The following is a 17,899-nucleotide window of genomic DNA, read 5'->3' as shown; positions in this document are numbered from 1 at the left end:
ATCGAAGAAATAAAAATTTTAAATGAATTTGTCAAATAAATGGGTAAAGATTAGGGGTTTATGTGTAACTACTTTATAAATTAACAAAGTTTTGTTGAAGTTGAAGGACTATATTTGTAACTATTTTCTAAAACAAATATTCTTAACCGTCAACATGTCCAAAATACTATATTACCCCTAAAATTTCAAATTTGTATGCATTAATAATTGTTTATTATGCAATAGTGATTGTACCTCTTAAAATTTAAGAGGTCCTTCACTCATGCATTATATATAGTAAAGATAATGCTCCGTTTTGCATTTGATATAGAAATATAGTGTCAAGTTATTCTACAAAGGAGAATAAAAATGAGAAGTATAAGAAGGATTTGTAGGCACATAAAAAAATCTTTAAAAAGATAAAAAATCATAACTCAAAATTTAATAAAAAAACAAAAAAATAAAAACAAAAAAATGTTTCCACCGTATTTTTCGTTCTCGTAAAAAAACACAATGGTAAGTAAAAAAGTCGTTCTGTCTTTTTGTTTAGTATTGTGTTTTGTGTTTATTTTCATCATTGATTGTGTTTTTTTTCCTTTACATTGTGTCTTTTTTCTTTATATTGTGATATATTACTCAACATTGTGTTATATTTTGTTTGGCATTGTGTTATATTTTGCGATATATTGTGTCTTTTTTAGTTATAATTGTGTCTTTTGTTCATTTTCGTTATTGTGTCTTTGATCTTGGCATTGTTTTTTTCGTCAATTTTTTTATATTTTTTTTTAACGTGAACGATGGCGGAAACATTTTAGTTTTTTTTTTATTTTTTACGTTTTCTATTTATGTATTGAGTTATGATTTTTTTTATTATTTTTTAATTTATCTGTAAAGGTTATTTTTGTGGTTAAAAATCTTTCTCGCGTTTCTCATTTTTGTCCCATTTATATTTTAACTTTACCTTAGAAATATATACAACCAAACCAATAAAATAAAGTTCATGCAATATAATTTAAGGGTAAAGTTAAAAAATAAAGGGAGAGAAAAATAAGAAGTGTAAGAAGGATTTGTGACCACACAAAAAACCCTTTAAAAATAAATTTAAAAAAAATAATAAAAAAATCATAACTCAAAATATATATAAAAAAATGAAAAAAATTAAAAAAACTAAAATGTTTCCACCATCATTCTCGTTCAAAATAAAATACCAAAAAAGAATTGACGAATAGACACAATGCCGAGATGAAAGACACAATGATAAAAATGAACAAAAGACACAATTATAACTAAAAAACACAATAGATCACAAAATATAACACAATGGCAAACGATATATAACACAATGTTGAATAATATAACACAATATAAAGAAAAAAAGGCACAATGTCAAGGAAAAAGACACCATCAATGACGAAAATAAACACAAAACACAATGATAAACAAAAAGACTTTTTTCACTTACCATTGTGTGTGTTTTTTAAGAAAACGAGAAAGACGGTGGAAATATTTTTGTGTTTTTAACCTTTTTTGCCTTTCTATTAAATTTTAAATTATGATTTATTTATTTATTTTTTAAAGGGTTTTTTTACGTGATTATAAATCCTTCTCATAACTTATATTTTTAATCTCTTTTTAAGAATAACTTAACCCATATTTTAACAAAGTAATTGAAGGCCTTGCTACTTTTTTCTGACAACTAACTTACGGTCAGGGTACCCACTTGGTCGCCCAATTTTATTGACTTTCGAAGCATAAAATGGACGGACTATGGAGGCCAGAGATAGTGTCAAGTAGTGCTAGATCTCTCGTAGTCTCATATATACAACTTTAACTTAATTGTCACTCGATCACCATACCATTTCTGATCAATATCATCAACGTCGGACAGTAATTAATTTATTATATGAATCAAGTAGTGGTAGATCCGTATCCCGGCAGAGGCCACATAAACCCTCTCCTCAACCTCTGCCGCCTGCTCTCGTCTCGATTAAATCACACCACCACCTTCACCGTTGTCGTCACTGAGGAGTGGCTCGGGTTACTTAATCCAGAACCGGAGCAGGATCACAATATCCGGTTCGTCACTATTCCGAATGTCCTCCCGTCTGAGCTCAATCTGGCGTTCATGACGGCCGTTCAAACAAAAATGGAACGACCGTTTATGGAGGTGTAGTAAGAATAAATATTAATGTCTGTTTATTTATTTATTTATATGTGACCATTATATTTATTTATATAATATTATATTAAAATATTAATTATACACTATCATACTCTGGTACACTGTTTTATAAGTTTATTATTATTCATGTTTTCAATAACTTACATGAACAACTGTTCAACAGGTGCTTGATCGGATTGAGTCTTCGGTGAAACTCATAATAGCGGATGCAGTTATGCGGTGGCCGTTTGAGGCGGCTAACACAAGGAATATTCCCATAGCAGCATTTTGGCCGATGAGTGCTTCCACGTATTCCGTGGTGCATTATGTGGATCTTTTGGAATCACATCATCACCTTTACGCGGACGTATCAGGTTAATTACTTCGACTATGACTTTTATCATTATTTTGTATATTATAAATTTATAATTATAATATTTGTTTGATTAAGTGTTCGTGATCGTATTCGTTTATAATTAAACGAACCAACACGGGCATGCCTTTGTTCATATCCGTTCGGTTCGTTTACAAGCCTATATGTAATTATAAGATAATTACTTGTGAAAGAAATTGAAAATGAGTTACAAACATAAAAATCAACTTCAAATTATAAAGTAACATAGTCGACCCGACTAACCCGTAACCCGAATAACCCGAACCCGACTAACCTGGACCTTAAAAGGGTCGGGTTTTGGTTTAAATATCTTTTAAGAAAAACCCGACTAACCCGACCCAATTAACCCAAAACCCGATCGGGTTGACCCGATGAGCACCCCTAGTTGGAACCATACCTGTCTCGTGCCCGTAAATGTTTTTAAAATAATCCGTTACCGAATATATGTCCCGAATGTTTTGGTTTGCTCCTTGGGTTCAGGTTCATTTGTCATCCCTACGGGCTACGTCATCCTATATATCATGTCAGGGTCAATTTCATAAAAATAGTAATAATAGATGTCTAGAACAAGCATGATATTTTCATTTCTTTGAACAGAAAGAGGAAAGGAGATCATAGATTATATTCCTGGATTATCTTCATTAACAATGGCAGACCTTCCATCGAGCTTTCATAGCCGTGGTGAGATTTTTAAGGACATTATGCCCAAACTCTTTGGTATAAAAGCAAATTATGTCCTTATATCAACCATGTACGAGTTAGAATCTAAAACCATTGATTGCCTTCGAGCCATGTTACATATGCCCATTTACATAACCGGGCCAAACATACCGTACCCCCAAATCGAACCCAACCCCTCACCAGACCAACCCATTTACTTAAACTGGTTAGACTCCAAACCACCAAGAACCGTCTTGTATGTGTCTTTGGGTAGTTTCATGTCGGTTTCACGTGCTGAAATGGCCGAAATCGCATTCGGGTTAACCCAAAGTGGTGTTTGCTTTTTGTGGGTGGCTAGAGGAGAAGTCTCATATCTCAAAGAAATTTGTGGGAAGAATGGGATGGTGGTGGAATGGTGTGACCAACTAAGGGTTTTGTCACATTCTTCAATAGGGGGGTTTTGGACGCATTGCGGGTGGAATTCGGTGAAGGAGAGCTTTTGTTTGGGTGTACCGATGTTGACGTTTCCTATAGCGCTTGACCAACCACTCAACAGTAAAATGATAGTCAAAGATTGGAAGATTGTAAGAGATTTTATGGATTTAAAGAGTGGTGTGAGGATCAAGATAACGGAAACGGCGAAGGCTTTTGCCAGAATTTGTCAAGAAAGTGTTGGTGAAGGTGGATCTGTTGAACAAGATCTTGATGCTTTTGTTAGAGATATTGCAATGAACTAAATTGGTTACGTTTAGGATTATTAATTGTATGATTAGAATTTCAATCAACGTTTATGGATCCTTGTTATGCGAGGAAATAGAAAGAAACTGAAGTTGCTTAATTACGTTGATTCGGGTAATTTGCTATATTAATATCAATGATGTTGCCATTGAAGAACCTATGATATTGTCAATGTGCTTTTTTGACCAAATGTTATGTTTTTTTTTTTTCCTTTTTGGGCATTACCTCATTCTTTAATGTGTAGGGTTTAGGATTTTAAAAGTTAAAACGAAGCAATACTATAAACATAAGCACATAACAGCTACTTAAAATGATGTAATGATGTAATTATGGGTAAGTGTAAGGCGAATTTTCCATCCTTTAGAAAATCCTTATAAGTGTAATTTAATTTCGTAAGTTAAGTTTTTCACCTAATCAGTTTGCTTGTAAATTTAAAAAATTGAGCATTTAACCTTCTATTTTACATAATAATCACATACAATCACATCAACCTGGAAATGACTTATATTTACTTTGCTAGAAGTTTTTTTTTTATAATTTAATATATTTCCCGTCGTTAATAAAACCTATATAAACAAACTTTTAACCTTACATCGTTATATATAAATGGTGTACTACTTTTTATTAATGTCAACTATCATCTTTTGGTCGTTGTCGGTCCCAACTAATAAATTGGTTGCTGACGACCTCATCATTTAATACATTTGTTTCTAACGGGCCGCAACTAATAGTGTCATAACGTTGTTACTTGCAGGTCACCGGAATAACACTTTTGGTCAAAAAAAGTCACATTTTTTGGCCTGAAAACACAACCTGAACACCGCCACCACCACCGCCAACTAATTATCACCACTAGGGTGTCCACGAGGCGGTTTGGGGCGATTTTTTTTTTTTGCCAAACTCATAACCATAACCAATCCGTTGTGACAGTTTTGGTTAATCGCTTTTGAAGGTTATAACGAGTCAGTTATGGTTCGATTAATCGTGAATATAATTGGGCATAAAACCTTGAATATAATTGTACCAAATATTTTAAAAAATGCCATGATTGTGAATAGTGTATAGTCGCTAACCAAAATTGTGGAGTTAGAATGTATCATTTTTTTTGGTGCAATTATGTAATATATGCTAATTGATATTTTGAAGAGTAGAAATGGCCGATAATTGGCAATTCCGCACAAACAATTAATTTTGGAAGATTGAATGAACATGGTATCCTATAATCATAATCACTAATATGATTGGCCTAAATCCTAATAGGTGTAAGTGTAGAGATATAGGCTACATACCACGTACTACGAAACGTCTATTGAAGTTAAAGAGTTATAAATGTCCTACTCATGCACTAATTCCAATTTTCATAACCCCTATTTCTTGATTAACAGTTATATAAATGGGGTGTTTCGTTTATGGCGGATTTGGAATTATCTTTAACCAAAATTCGACCCAAATTTGGCGGTTTTTGAAAATTCATTAAACTGATCCACCAGCTATGTCGGTTATCGGGTAAAATCGGATCGATTATGGTGGTTATGGTTCGGTTAACGGTTAATACGCTCACCTCTACTCAGCACTAACCAACCACCACCACTTGAGCACCACCAACCAATTCCGACAATATTATGGTATATGGTTCCGAAGATCTCAATTATTGGGGATTTTACTAGAAAAAAGTTTCTAAAGATCTTATCCAAGGTTACAAAGTTGTTTGGGACGAAAATGTTGAGTTTTTCGGAAAAAATGTGAGTTTTCCAGCAATACGTTTTTCCGTCAAAGTGCAAGTAACGTCGTTAGAATATGTTAGTCGCGGGCCGTCGGAAACAAATATGATAAAACGTGGGATCATTATTTTTACAGCCAAAACGTTTTTCCATAAAAGTGCAAATAACGTCGTTAGAATATGTTAGTCGAGGACCGTTCAGAACAAATATAATAAAAGGTGGGATCATTGTTTTTACAACCAAAATGTTTTCCCGACAAAGTGTAAGTAATGTCGTTAGAAGCATGTAAGTAGCGGACAGTTAGGAACAAATATAATAAAATGTGAGATCATTATCAATCAATCTGTTATTTGAGACCGGCAACGATTAAAACCAAAAGATAACATTGAAAGATAACATTGAAGATTAATAAGAAACATACACATTTAGAAAAAGATACATTATTACCTTAAATATAAAAAGGTTAAAAACCCTATGTAACATAAGTTTATGCACATAAAAGTCAAGTTGATTCAATTATAGTAAAAATAGAAGTTACAGAATTCCACCCCAAGTAAAGCCAGATGGGCGGTCAGTTCCACGTCTCAACCCCCTGCGGGTCCCACCCCCGTCATCACACCAAGCTCCACCCATTCGTTCCTGCACCAACAAATACCATCTATACACACACTCACACATATAATAATATTCATGATAATTAATACATATAAAGCCCACCCTCCCACCCATTATTAATATTATTACTTCCCCTACTTTCTCTCTGCCACCATCCTCCCTCTCTACCCACACCCACACCCACACCCACACCCACACCCACACCATGACCAACAATGACGGCGATAACTGGCTCAACTCAGCCTTCCACGACGCCGGCTTCGCGGCTCACGTCCTCCTCAAACTCAGCCAACCATCTCCACCATCGGCTCTTCTCAAGCCGCCACCTAAAACCTGGACAGTCCGACAACGCCGCTCACGACGACCACCACCACCACCCGCCGGTAACAAACCGTCCACCACTAGAGCTAGCCCCACCACGCCGCTGTCGTATAGTGGCGCCACTTCTGTCAGCGGCGGCGGCTTGGAAGAGTCAAGCCGACCTTTTTTACACGACGGCTTAGATATCTCAGGATCTAAGGTTTGTTTTTTTGATCAACTTGTTTGCAATCTATACGATGTTTTTACTTGTTAATGTTTACATGGTTGATGTTTTTGACCGGAATACCCCTAGTGGCTAGCTTATTTTACGGGTTGCTTGTTTAGGAATATTGTCAGATCACACATCCCACTTTACCGGTTTTTCGGTTTGCTAAATTACGATTTTACCCTCATCCCATGCAAGGAACGCAAAAATTCTGTAAACACCGATACCGAACTGTACATAAACAGATCTCGTCGCGTGCAAATTCGATGCCATTGATTACACCGTTGACCAAATTACCCCTACTAGATACTTTTATGGATTACCCTTTTTACATGTTTTTTTTGTCATGGGAAATAAATTTTTAAATATTTAATTACTTTTGAAGCAGTTGAAGTGACTTTCCTTCGAATTTCCACGTTTTTTCCTAGTCATTTTACGATTATGCCCTTTTTCTAAAAGGGTATTTCAGTCAATTTTCGTATGTTTGATACTTGGTGGTTCATAAACTCATGACTCGTGCACTCCACCCGTCAAAGTCAATAGCCATCTAGATTTGGTTGAAAAAGACGAATGGCATGCCACTTAACCTAACATATAAATATAGCAAACAGTTAGGGGTATTTATGTCATTTAGCTAGTGGATATTATGATGACGTGTTTTTCGTGTCAAGTTTAATGGTCTGCGTGTGTTTTGGTGTGAGTTGTTGTGAACTTTACTAGGTAACAATCCTGTGTGTCGCGAGGTATTGGAGTTCGTGTGTAACTTCATCTACTTGTCCATGTTTATTGGTCATATGGGTCACTTTAAAGTTTAAACATTATATCCATGTGATTGGAATAATATTTAATTCCAGAAAAACCATCGTTGACATAGTCAAAAAGTGAGTGTGTTATGTTTCCCATTTTGAACGGATTGGATATTGTCCGTTATTTATACATTTAGACGAGTGCGTTACACTAGCCCTTGAATAATGGTCAAATTTATGGTTCGTGAATGTCAAGGTTAAATCATTTTTTTCCCTAAAATACATATTCTTGTTTGGATACTATGTAATTCATAGTTGGTTTTTTTAACAATTAATATTCTTGTCTTGATACTATTCATAATCTTTTCCCTAAACAACATATTCTTATTTCTTTTTTAGAGAAACGATTACATTAAGATGCTAAATGTGAAATTTTTAAACATGTGTATTATTGAGTTTTGAAATTATAACAAGATGTCTTAAAAGTGTTAAAAGATTGTTTATTAGAACTGTTTATCAGAATTGCTTATTAAATCTTTCATTCTTTATTGATGAATGGAGTAACTAATTGTTTTAAGACTAGAAAATGTTAGTTTATTTATATATTAATTATATTATTATTATTATTATTATTATTATTATTATTATTATTTAACATAGTAATTAATAACCCTGTACATTGGAGTTATTTTGGGTTTAAAAGACTTGTATAATGTCAAAAGTCAACTTGGCCTAGATAGTTGGATCAACATTGTAGTTTCCACTTGTTCTCAAAAGATTCTTGGTTATAGATTATTTAGGAGTAAGACAAAGATCAGGCTATATACGTTTTGTTTTCTTTAGGATTTTAACAAAAGGAGGATATTTAGTTACATAATACATTTGTAACTTACTATAACTCTTGTGCATTCCTAATTCCTAACATATTATTAATTGGTATACACCCTTTATATTTTTATGGATAAATTGGGCAATAAAGTTATTTTTCTTAAAGTGTAAGATGGATTCTTTTGTTGGAACTTGGGATGGGCTTTGACTTGGTGAGCAAGCTAGCAGCCTAGCATTGGTTTCTTCGTGTACAAGACAAACGTAACACCTAATAAGACAAAACATATGCATATAAGTACTTTAACATTTCTGTACGGAGAAATCAAAGTTTTAAAGATTTTATTTTGTTAATTTTATTTATGTTGTGCCTGAAGTTATACATATTATTTGACATGCGGAAAACATAAATCTTGTATTTTTAGTTATTTCTAGTTCTAAATTAACAAAATGTTATCAAAAATTCATAGTCGTAAAACCTAATCGTGTATACCTTTTGTTTTTTCAGGTTATTCGGGCTAATAAAACAACGCCCACGAAGAGGCCACGAAAAAAGAAGGTAACACTTTCTTCTTATTTGCACTTCAAGATTTATGCGTGTCATCGCTTGTGATCATATTTATGTTTTTGGTTTATTTATAGACATTGGCTGAACTTAAAGAGGACGAGGCTGCATTACTAAAAGAAAGAAAGCAATTAAAACGCGTAAGTAAAATTTGTGGCACGCCTGTTGACTTTAACTTTGACCTATTTGGTACAAATCAAATATTGTTTGTATTGAATTTACTAATTTAGTTTGTAATGTGACGCAGCAACTAGCAGCCTTACAAGCCACATGTCAGAAACAGAGAAAGGAGAATGAAAGCTTGAAGAAAATGAAGGTATAACAAACACAAAATTACTCGGTTATTAATAAATGGATCGAAATAACCACACTAACTATTTGTATCTTGGTTTCAGAATGATATGAAACCGCAACAAGTGTTGGTGGTTGCGGAAGAAGAGAAGAACGACAGTTTTGTGCTCCCTGATCTTAATATTCCAGCAGATGGCGATTGCTAAAACTAGGCATAGAGTATATTATTATCAGCAATAGAAAATAAGTTCTAACGTTGATGGGTAGATCAAAGTGTAAGTAGAGAAAACACATTTGTTGTTCGTATGATTTCTTTGACATTCGATTAAAGATATTAGAGGACGATAGCGTAGAAATCACATTACCTCTTTTATAATTCAATATTATATTCTTTTATCACGGGTTTTCTGATTTAGTCTACTAACTTTGGGATGTTATTAAAGAAACCTTTTTTTTACTTCATTCGTGATTGGAGATATGTTTACTTGTTGCTAATGAGTGAAAAGAGAAATGCCCACATTTTGTTTTGTTAGCTCTGCTTGCTGGTATCTCATTCAATGAGTGATAGTCGCGACAACTAAATCAAACACTGCATGTAAAAAAAAAAGTTATTCTTCAAAATAGATGTTATTCTTTAACATAATTGAAAGTTACTTGTATTTCCATGCTAGCAAAGATTCAAGGTTTAGATCTATGTTTGGATTACCAGATTGTATGCAATATATAGATATTACTGGTCCTCAAAATCAAAAGCACCAGTGGTCTAGTGGTAGAATAGTACCCTGCCATGGTACAAACCTGGGTTCTATGCCCGGCTGGTGCATATTATTTTTGTTCTGTTAAATTTTCTTGGTCAAAAAGGCGATCATTTTCCTCATTCTCGGGCCAGAATTACCAAACAACTATCCAACTGATCCAATTTTTCTTGCTCAAGTTATTTTTCATTCAAATTGGATAAACTCATCATAAAAGGCACAATTGTTGTAACAATTCTTTTTCAAGAAAACAGTAATAGAAACCTTCAATTAGTACTAAATACAAATTAAGTAGAATCTGAACTAACACCAAAATCCAAATCAAGCTTTACATTCTTCCTCATTTTCGGGCCAGAATTACCAAACAACTGATCCACGGAATTACACTTACTTATTCCACAAGCACCAACATGTTTCCTCTTTTTAACTTCTCGAGTAGAAGACAATGTAGGGGTCGTTGTTGGAAGTGGAAACAACGACGGTATCTCAAAGTTGGTTCTTGCTTGAGCTCCTCTTAATCTTCGAGCCGCTGCGTCATATGCACGAGCCGCTTCCTCAGCAGTGTCAAATGTCCCCAGCCAGTGCCTGCATCGCCCTATCTTGTCGCGTATCTCCGCAGACCACCGCCCCCATGGCCTCTTTCTTACACCTATGTAACTCTTCTCCACATTATATTCATTCTTCAGCCTTGAGTCTTCTTTCATATCATCCACCACTACAATATGTCAATATACAAATCCTCTACTTTAACTTTTCTCTTGACATTATTATTATTATTATTATTATTATTATATGTAAACGTGCCGTGCCGAGCCGAGCCAGGATGGACTCGAGATCAGGCTCAGCTAGTTTACAAACCAAATGACTCGTTCAACTTAACAATGAAGCCAAAAATGTTAAGCTCGAGCCCAACTTGTAAAACAACGAACCAACTTTTTTATTATTAAGATTTAGATATTATGTATTTAATTATATATGCTGATGTATATATATAAAACAATACTAACAAAATATAATATTTTTAATGGATACATATTGTAGAATTTATAAACTACAAAACTTAAAAAAATATATATATTAAAAATCGTTTATAATTTATTTATATTAAAATTTTGGCTCAAACAACGACTTATTTTGACTCGTAGACATGTCAAAACGTGTTTTGTTTACAAAACGAGTCCACAACACGAACAACTAAAAATGTTGTTTATCCAAACATCAACAAGGACATGTTATACGTGTTACACGACAGGTACAACAGACCCATATAACTCGATTAATTAAATACAAATGGGATATCAAATAGTCAAATAACAAGCTATAGAAAGAGCCTAAAATCAGCTAACTATTGTACTTACCGAGCTTAGTCGTATTCTTTCCGAACAGAATATGTTCTCCAACCACGGCGGCGATGCCTTCCAGTACAACAGGTCGGTTATATTCCGGTAAAACATCAGTTTTCCAATATGGTTTTTCAAGGTTTTGATCCAAAATGAATGGATTTTCTGGAAACAAAGATTCAAGGTTTTGATTAATACTTGATGGGTTTTCAAGATTTTGAGTGTTCATAGTTGGGAAGTTGGAGTGAAACAGTAACAATCTTATGTTCAGTTGCTGCAGTAGGATATCAAACGTGACGAATGCCTTTGCATGAGAAAAAGTGATTCCCTAATTGTACCAGCAGCATATTTATACACCAGACCCGAGTACCAAAAGCATTTCATAACCAGCCTTTTATTTTTTTTTATTATTTTTTTAGTTATAGCGTTATAAAATAATCATTTAGACTTAAAAAATAAGTTGGTAATTGAACAAGGGCTTCAGTTTCGACGTAACATAATGAGTTTTAGATTGAGATATCAGATTAAATGAGTCGGGGTCATGACATGCTTAACGTGTTTAGTTAATCGGTTCAACCACTAACCCGTGTAACCCTTTTTTTACAACTCACCAACTCAAGTAGCATGTTTACAACTTGACTATCACTACACGTTAAGATAAATGAGTTAAATTTATTATGTTTAGATTACACAAATTTTAAGCTTGGTGGATTAGAGTTAATTTTATTTATTTATTTATTTTTACTAAAATAGAAGTATAGGTCGTGTACGTGTTCAAGCTGAACACTTCCAACTAGTCTACTTGACACGATATGATTGACACAACTACACCCTATGACTATTTTTTCTAATAGACTATTTACGATCTAATCTTGATTGACCCCATTAATTTAATATTGTCTCAATAAAATTTTGACATCAACCCTAATGAAATATTGAGATTTTAATAAAAAAATTTAACAAATTAAAATTTTAAAATTTTCATATTTTAAAAATATATAAACCAAATAAACTTAACAATTAACTACATGTTGTGGTGTTCATTTAGCTGTTAATGTATTAAGCCAGTTTAACTTAATCCAAATAACCATTTATACAACCAAGTTCAATAAATCAAGTTCAAAGTATCACACCAACCATTTATAGCGGTAATATTAATATCGGGTACAAATTATAGATTCTATCCAATAATTTAAGTTTGATTAAAGATTTTGTGGTATGTGAAAATGATAGTTTGGTACTGCATGTACTTGTCTGAGCCATAGGATCTAGGTTAACGTGATGATGACGTAAATTAAGAAAAGATTGTCTCAAATACAAGGACGATTTTGGTCAGGTGGGAGGATGACCACAACATATCCTGTGGACGGGGAGATATGACCATCGGATGCAAACCACAGACCCCTTTGCAATACGATGCTTTATTTGATTTACGAGGTTCAGGTACCACTGCTGTGGTGCATCGCACGGATCATGTACCAGCCGCCATTAATGCAACTTAAGTAAACATGACGTAGTCAAATCTTTCTAGCTTTTCTGCCAAATAGGTTATTTGAATTTAGTAAATTACCGGTCATCAAGTAGATATTGGTTTGTTTCGTTAAGTTACATATACGATAGCTATACTTTGTATGCTTATAGCATTGGAAAAGAAAAAAAAACGAGAAAATAAAGTCACTATATTCATTTGATTTTTAATTCACATTATTGGGCTTAAGGCCAAGCTCGGGTGAAACATCTCTAAGTGGATTAGGCTTTACGATACTGAACTCCCATGAGAGTATATCTAAGCACTTTGTTTGTGTTTGTCGTAAAAAAATAATAATAAGGGCATCAAGTTAAACATTAAATTCAGAATTCTATAAAACATTATATTTAAGTATATAGAAATCTTTAAATAAAAGTTATACTTGACGTGTATATTGAAACATATAAAATTTTAAGTGTCACAACATTACATTCATAATTCTATAAAACACTATATTTAAACGATTGTAAAAAAACGAAATATGTTTAGAAGTAATTATAGAGCAAAAATAAATAAAAAATATCTCACACGTGAAAAACCCACTATCTATTATGTTGTACTTTAGTATTGAGTAATACTTATAACGAGCATTTGTACTCATGCGTTTAGGTATACAACATGTGACGATTGTAGATAATAATAATTAAAAAAAAAAAAAAAGCAAATCCGCATACCTACCGGTATCGTTGTGTTGTTCAGTCATTTTCAGTTTGCTATGTTTCGTTACTGATAGGTAACAACAATCGGTATGTTTAAGACACTTAAAAACAATATTTTGAACATAACTCGTATGATACAAATTAGAAAGTTCGTTTACAATTGTTTTGTTACCAAAAGTTCTTTGATGTAACGAAAAAAAATAAATATAACCCAAACAATATCGCCATGTTTTACATTGACTAGAAACCAAAATAAAAATACCGATGATGATTCCGATAAAATAAACAAAAAGATAAAATATAAACGAAATCCTATTCTTGAATCCTATTACATAGACACTCAGTTTATAAAGAAACATGCAACTTTTATACACCTGTGTATGTTTTTGTTTCTTTCTTTCAAAGCATTCATATAAACGTTGCCATTTGTATTCGAAATTTAGAAGAACATTGCATTGTGAAAGAAAGTTGAAAATATGTTATATACGTCCCAAATTGATTTTGAATGAAACATAAACTGAAACTCGTTTGTATTCAAAATTTAAAGTAAAATTATGTCGTGGAAAAAAGTTAAAATTATATTGTATATGACCTTGATCGAATTTGAACCGATTTTGAATGAAACTTATACTAAATTTTATAAATATTAATAAGCACGTCGCAATAGTATATTTGGAATTCAAAAGAAAAATCATATTTATAAAGTAGAATTTGTCAAATATAAATTATAGAAGTAAAAAAACATGAATATAATATTAATAGTTAACTGATTAGCACAAGATGAATATAATATAAAAAGTTAACTAGTTAGCACAAATGTGAAAAATAATTGGTTAGATTCGTAAATACTAATTTATGTGTGAGAACCTCTAAATGGTTTTTATTATACATATAATGTTATTAAAATAAATAACTATATGTATACATACGAGTTCTATATGGGTTATCAATTTTGTAACGGACTGGATGAAATAATATTTGCCAAGAAGAAAGCGTTACTACTTGCAATAAATTCGATCTAGTAATTAACCCAACCAGCTTATTAATTATCACTAGTTCTTTGTATGTTTTAATGAAACCTCCATTTAACAATTATTACCAAATTCAATTTTAATTTGCTCAACAACCTACCATGAATACAAACTCGAACCCGAATTCTGGTGACCATCGATGGATCCTTCAGATTCGTCAAAACATTAATCAAGATATCGAAGAAGATATCGACATCCCCGTGTGTATCTTCAGCGTGCCAACATGCTTAGTGTCAGGAAAACCCGATTGTTATATCCCACAACAAGTCGCATTAGGCCCCTACCATCATTGGCGGCCTGACCTCTACGGGATGGAAAGATACAAGCTTTGTGCTGCCAAAGGGTTACAAAACCAACTACAAAATAATGGTTTAAAGTTTGATCATCTCATAGATCAATTACGCCTTTTTGAACCAAAAATTCGAGCTTGTTACCATAAGTATCTGGAGTGTGACGGGGAAACGCTAATTTGGATGATGGCTCTTGATGTTTCATTCTTGCTTGAGTTCCTTGATATTTACGCTATAGATAAAGAAAGATCGTTCACTAGAGTAACATCAAGAATGTCACATCTTTTTGATTTTTCGTGTAAAAAATTTGCTCATAATGCAATTATGAGAGATATTGTGATGCTAGAGAATCAAATTCCAAATTTTCTTTTAGAAAAGATGTTGGAATTTAAATCTCAATATTCATCTCAAAAGTCTTTAACTTCAATGTTGTTAGGATTGTATAAAGAGCTTTCTCCATTTAGGGTTTCGAATAACGAGTCCAATCTTCGATCTAGCGAAGATTGCAACCATTTATTGGGGTTCTTATACCACATGGTTGTGAATCCTCACGTCGAAGATCAACATCATAATCAAATGATGAGTACTAATTATCAAGGTGACGAACAAGAACAACTAGAAGAGATCCAACACAAAATATGTTGCTTTAAAAGATTGTTACTTTCGGAACCCCTTAAACGCGTAGCAAAAGTTCCTTGGGTGGTCATTTCTAACACACCCATGGTAAAATTGTTGAAACATGTTGTAGCTAATGACGAAGTCAAACAAGCGTTGAATGTGGCTAGTGATGATAAACCTCCATTAATGGAGGAAATTTCAATCCCGTCGGTTACTAATCTTGTTAAAGCCGGATTTGGGTTTTCTCCCTCATCAGGCGGGATCTTTACCATTGATTTTGATGAGAAATCGTCTACATTTTTTCTACCCGTCGTTAGTGTTGATGTAAACACAGACGTCGTGTTGAGAAACTTGGTGGCATATGAAGTGTGTAACACGTCTGGACCTTTGATTTTGACGCGTTACACTGAGTTAATGAATGGGATTATTGACACTAAAGAAGATGCAAAGCTGCTTAGAGAAAGAGGGGTCATAGTGAACAGACTAAAAAGTGATGAAGAGGTTGCTAATATGTGGAATGGGATGAGCAGGTCTGTGAGATTGACTAAAGTGCCCTTTTTGGACAAGGTGATTGAAGATGTTAACATGGTTTATGAAAGAAAATGGAGGGTTAAAATAGGGAAATTCATCAAGGTTTATGTGTTTGGTTCATGGCAATTTCTAGCATTTTTTGCTGTTGTTTTGGTTATGTTCTTGATGTCTGTTGAGTTGGTTTCTTCTGTCACTAGATGTATTCTTACGTTTATATTTAAAGGTTTTTTCTAAAAGAAATAATCAATTAAACCCAACTTCAAACTAGCTTGTTTCACACAAAAACATTTAAATTTTTTCACAAATATAAATCTTTGGCTTATCAAAAAAAGTTAGCATCCACCAAGTAAAGTTAAAAGGGATAAAAGGAGATATAACTTAAAACATACATCACTTTTATTAGGTTTGGAGCTACGAGACTTATTAAAATTTGAACAAAAATATTGTTTTAACGAACGCTTAAACAAACACCTTAGGTGGTCTGCCCAATTTTGAACTTGAAGATTTCTTTCCAATTTTCATAATTTATTTTTATAAGTAATAACTTGTAAATCATGTATTTAACTATTTCAAGCGTTTAGTTATATGCTTAATTTTAATTATATTATGTAAAGTGATCCAAAAATTTGACTGAGAAATTTGAATTTAATCTATAAATAGAGTGATGTGAATCATGTGATAGTGTTACGTACTAATTCCAAAATAGAGTTAATGATTTCGTCAATATTGACTAAAGGTACGTAGTCAACTTTTAGCTCGGTTTCATTTTTAGTTAAAAAAATGTACTGATCTGTTTTTATCTTTTTATGAAGTAATATAAATTTCTTTATTTTAACTTGACAAATTAAACTCTCTTATATATAAGAACATAAATGAGCCTAAAAGACTATTTTAGTAATTTACGATGAAATTAATATTTATACCTAAGCAAACTTCCATTGAGGTAGCAGCTAAAGACTAAAAGATGCAAAATTCCATTGGGCCGGGCCGGTTTATTAATGAAGTGTGTCTGGGCTTGGTTGCCGCTTGCGGGCTGCGGCTTGCCAACCAATAAACAAAAGTCTACATTCACATTCAAACTGATGATTTGGATCTGGGACCGATAGCCGATTCGATTCGAAACAAACAGTGAAACTTATCTCAATTAGATCCGACCTGTCGATTTCGATTCGAAACAAACAGTGAAACTTATCTCAATTAGATCCGACCTGTCGATTTGGAATCATAATGAAAATATATCCATTGAAACGGGTTAAACCCGATCTAATCCGGTTAAAATCGGTTTCAAATGCGAACCAGTTTATACCGGTCTGGTTTTACTTTATTTGACTCTATCTGAATCGGTCTTAAAAATTGTCCGGTTCAGCCCAAAATCCAGTTTTGTGCAACTCCACATTCAATAATGTTTTAGAAAGTAAAATTGTTATTTACTTTTAAAAAGTACTAATTATCATTTAATTTAATTTTACCATGTTAAATCAATGGTATTGTACAAAGATAAGCTAGCTTTACATTGTTTGTTGGTCGGGTAGTTTAATGTCAGAAAATGTCAAGACTTTCTTTTTTTATTTTAAAGAAAATCAGGATAAGTTTTAACTAAAACTCTAAAATCACAATTAATTTAAGTGTAAGTAAATAGCCAAGTGACTACACACTAGTACAAACTTTGAAACATATATAGTGTGTTACTCCTTGAACTTAATTTTTAATTAAAACAAATGTCTTAATCTGCACTTTAATATAACTAGATAACACCTCGCCGCGTTGCGGCGACGAAGCAACACGTATTCAGTTTGCATCGGTTAGGTTCGTAACGGTAACGATAATAAACCCATAAAAAGTAAATGCACAGAATAGTGTTGACGGTACTCGTATAACTTATGATAAAAAAAACATTATAAAACAACTTGTAGTCAGCTAGTAAAA

At 33.0% G+C, this 17,899-nt stretch overlaps 5 protein-coding genes across 5 annotated transcripts in view; 3 read left to right on the top strand and 2 right to left on the bottom strand.

The window, feature by feature from the left end:
* The window catches only part of LOC143583388 (pyrophosphate-energized vacuolar membrane proton pump 1), a 148,073-nt gene that overhangs the window by 54,681 nt on the left and 75,493 nt on the right, over positions 1–17,899 (bottom strand). The window lies entirely within an intron of this gene.
* LOC143583379 (UDP-glycosyltransferase 87A1-like) lies at positions 1,878–4,010 on the top strand. The gene is made up of 3 exons (XM_077065696.1): positions 1,878–2,146; positions 2,325–2,514; positions 3,132–4,010. The coding sequence occupies exons 1-3, from the start codon at positions 1,883–1,885 to the stop codon at positions 3,929–3,931; spliced, it is 1,254 nt and encodes a 417-aa protein (XP_076921811.1). The 5' UTR covers positions 1,878–1,882; the 3' UTR covers positions 3,932–4,010.
* On the top strand, positions 6,467–9,619 carry LOC143583359 (uncharacterized). Its single transcript, XM_077065680.1, has 5 exons — positions 6,467–6,788; positions 8,874–8,924; positions 9,008–9,070; positions 9,178–9,246; positions 9,326–9,619. Exons 1-5 carry the CDS (start codon positions 6,474–6,476, stop codon positions 9,425–9,427), a joined length of 600 nt encoding a protein of 199 aa, XP_076921795.1. The 5' UTR covers positions 6,467–6,473; the 3' UTR covers positions 9,428–9,619.
* Positions 10,264–11,689, bottom strand: LOC143581997 (ethylene-responsive transcription factor ERF084-like). The gene is made up of 2 exons (XM_077064665.1): positions 11,323–11,689; positions 10,264–10,691 (listed from the first exon to the last, which is right to left on the bottom strand). Exons 1-2 carry the CDS (start codon positions 11,543–11,545, stop codon positions 10,264–10,266), a joined length of 651 nt encoding a protein of 216 aa, XP_076920780.1. The 5' UTR covers positions 11,546–11,689.
* On the top strand, positions 14,430–16,246 carry LOC143583343 (putative UPF0481 protein At3g02645). Its single transcript, XM_077065672.1, has one exon. The coding sequence runs from the start codon at positions 14,636–14,638 to the stop codon at positions 16,205–16,207; it is 1,572 nt and encodes a 523-aa protein (XP_076921787.1). The 5' UTR covers positions 14,430–14,635; the 3' UTR covers positions 16,208–16,246.

This window comes from Bidens hawaiensis, unplaced genomic scaffold (genome assembly GCF_021521415.1).
Source record: "Bidens hawaiensis isolate Kalapana, Puna unplaced genomic scaffold, B.hawaiensis_p1.1 tig00001511_1, whole genome shotgun sequence".
Classification (NCBI taxonomy): domain Eukaryota; kingdom Viridiplantae; phylum Streptophyta; class Magnoliopsida; order Asterales; family Asteraceae; genus Bidens; species Bidens hawaiensis.
This window is presented reverse-complemented; position numbering and strand designations above follow the sequence as displayed.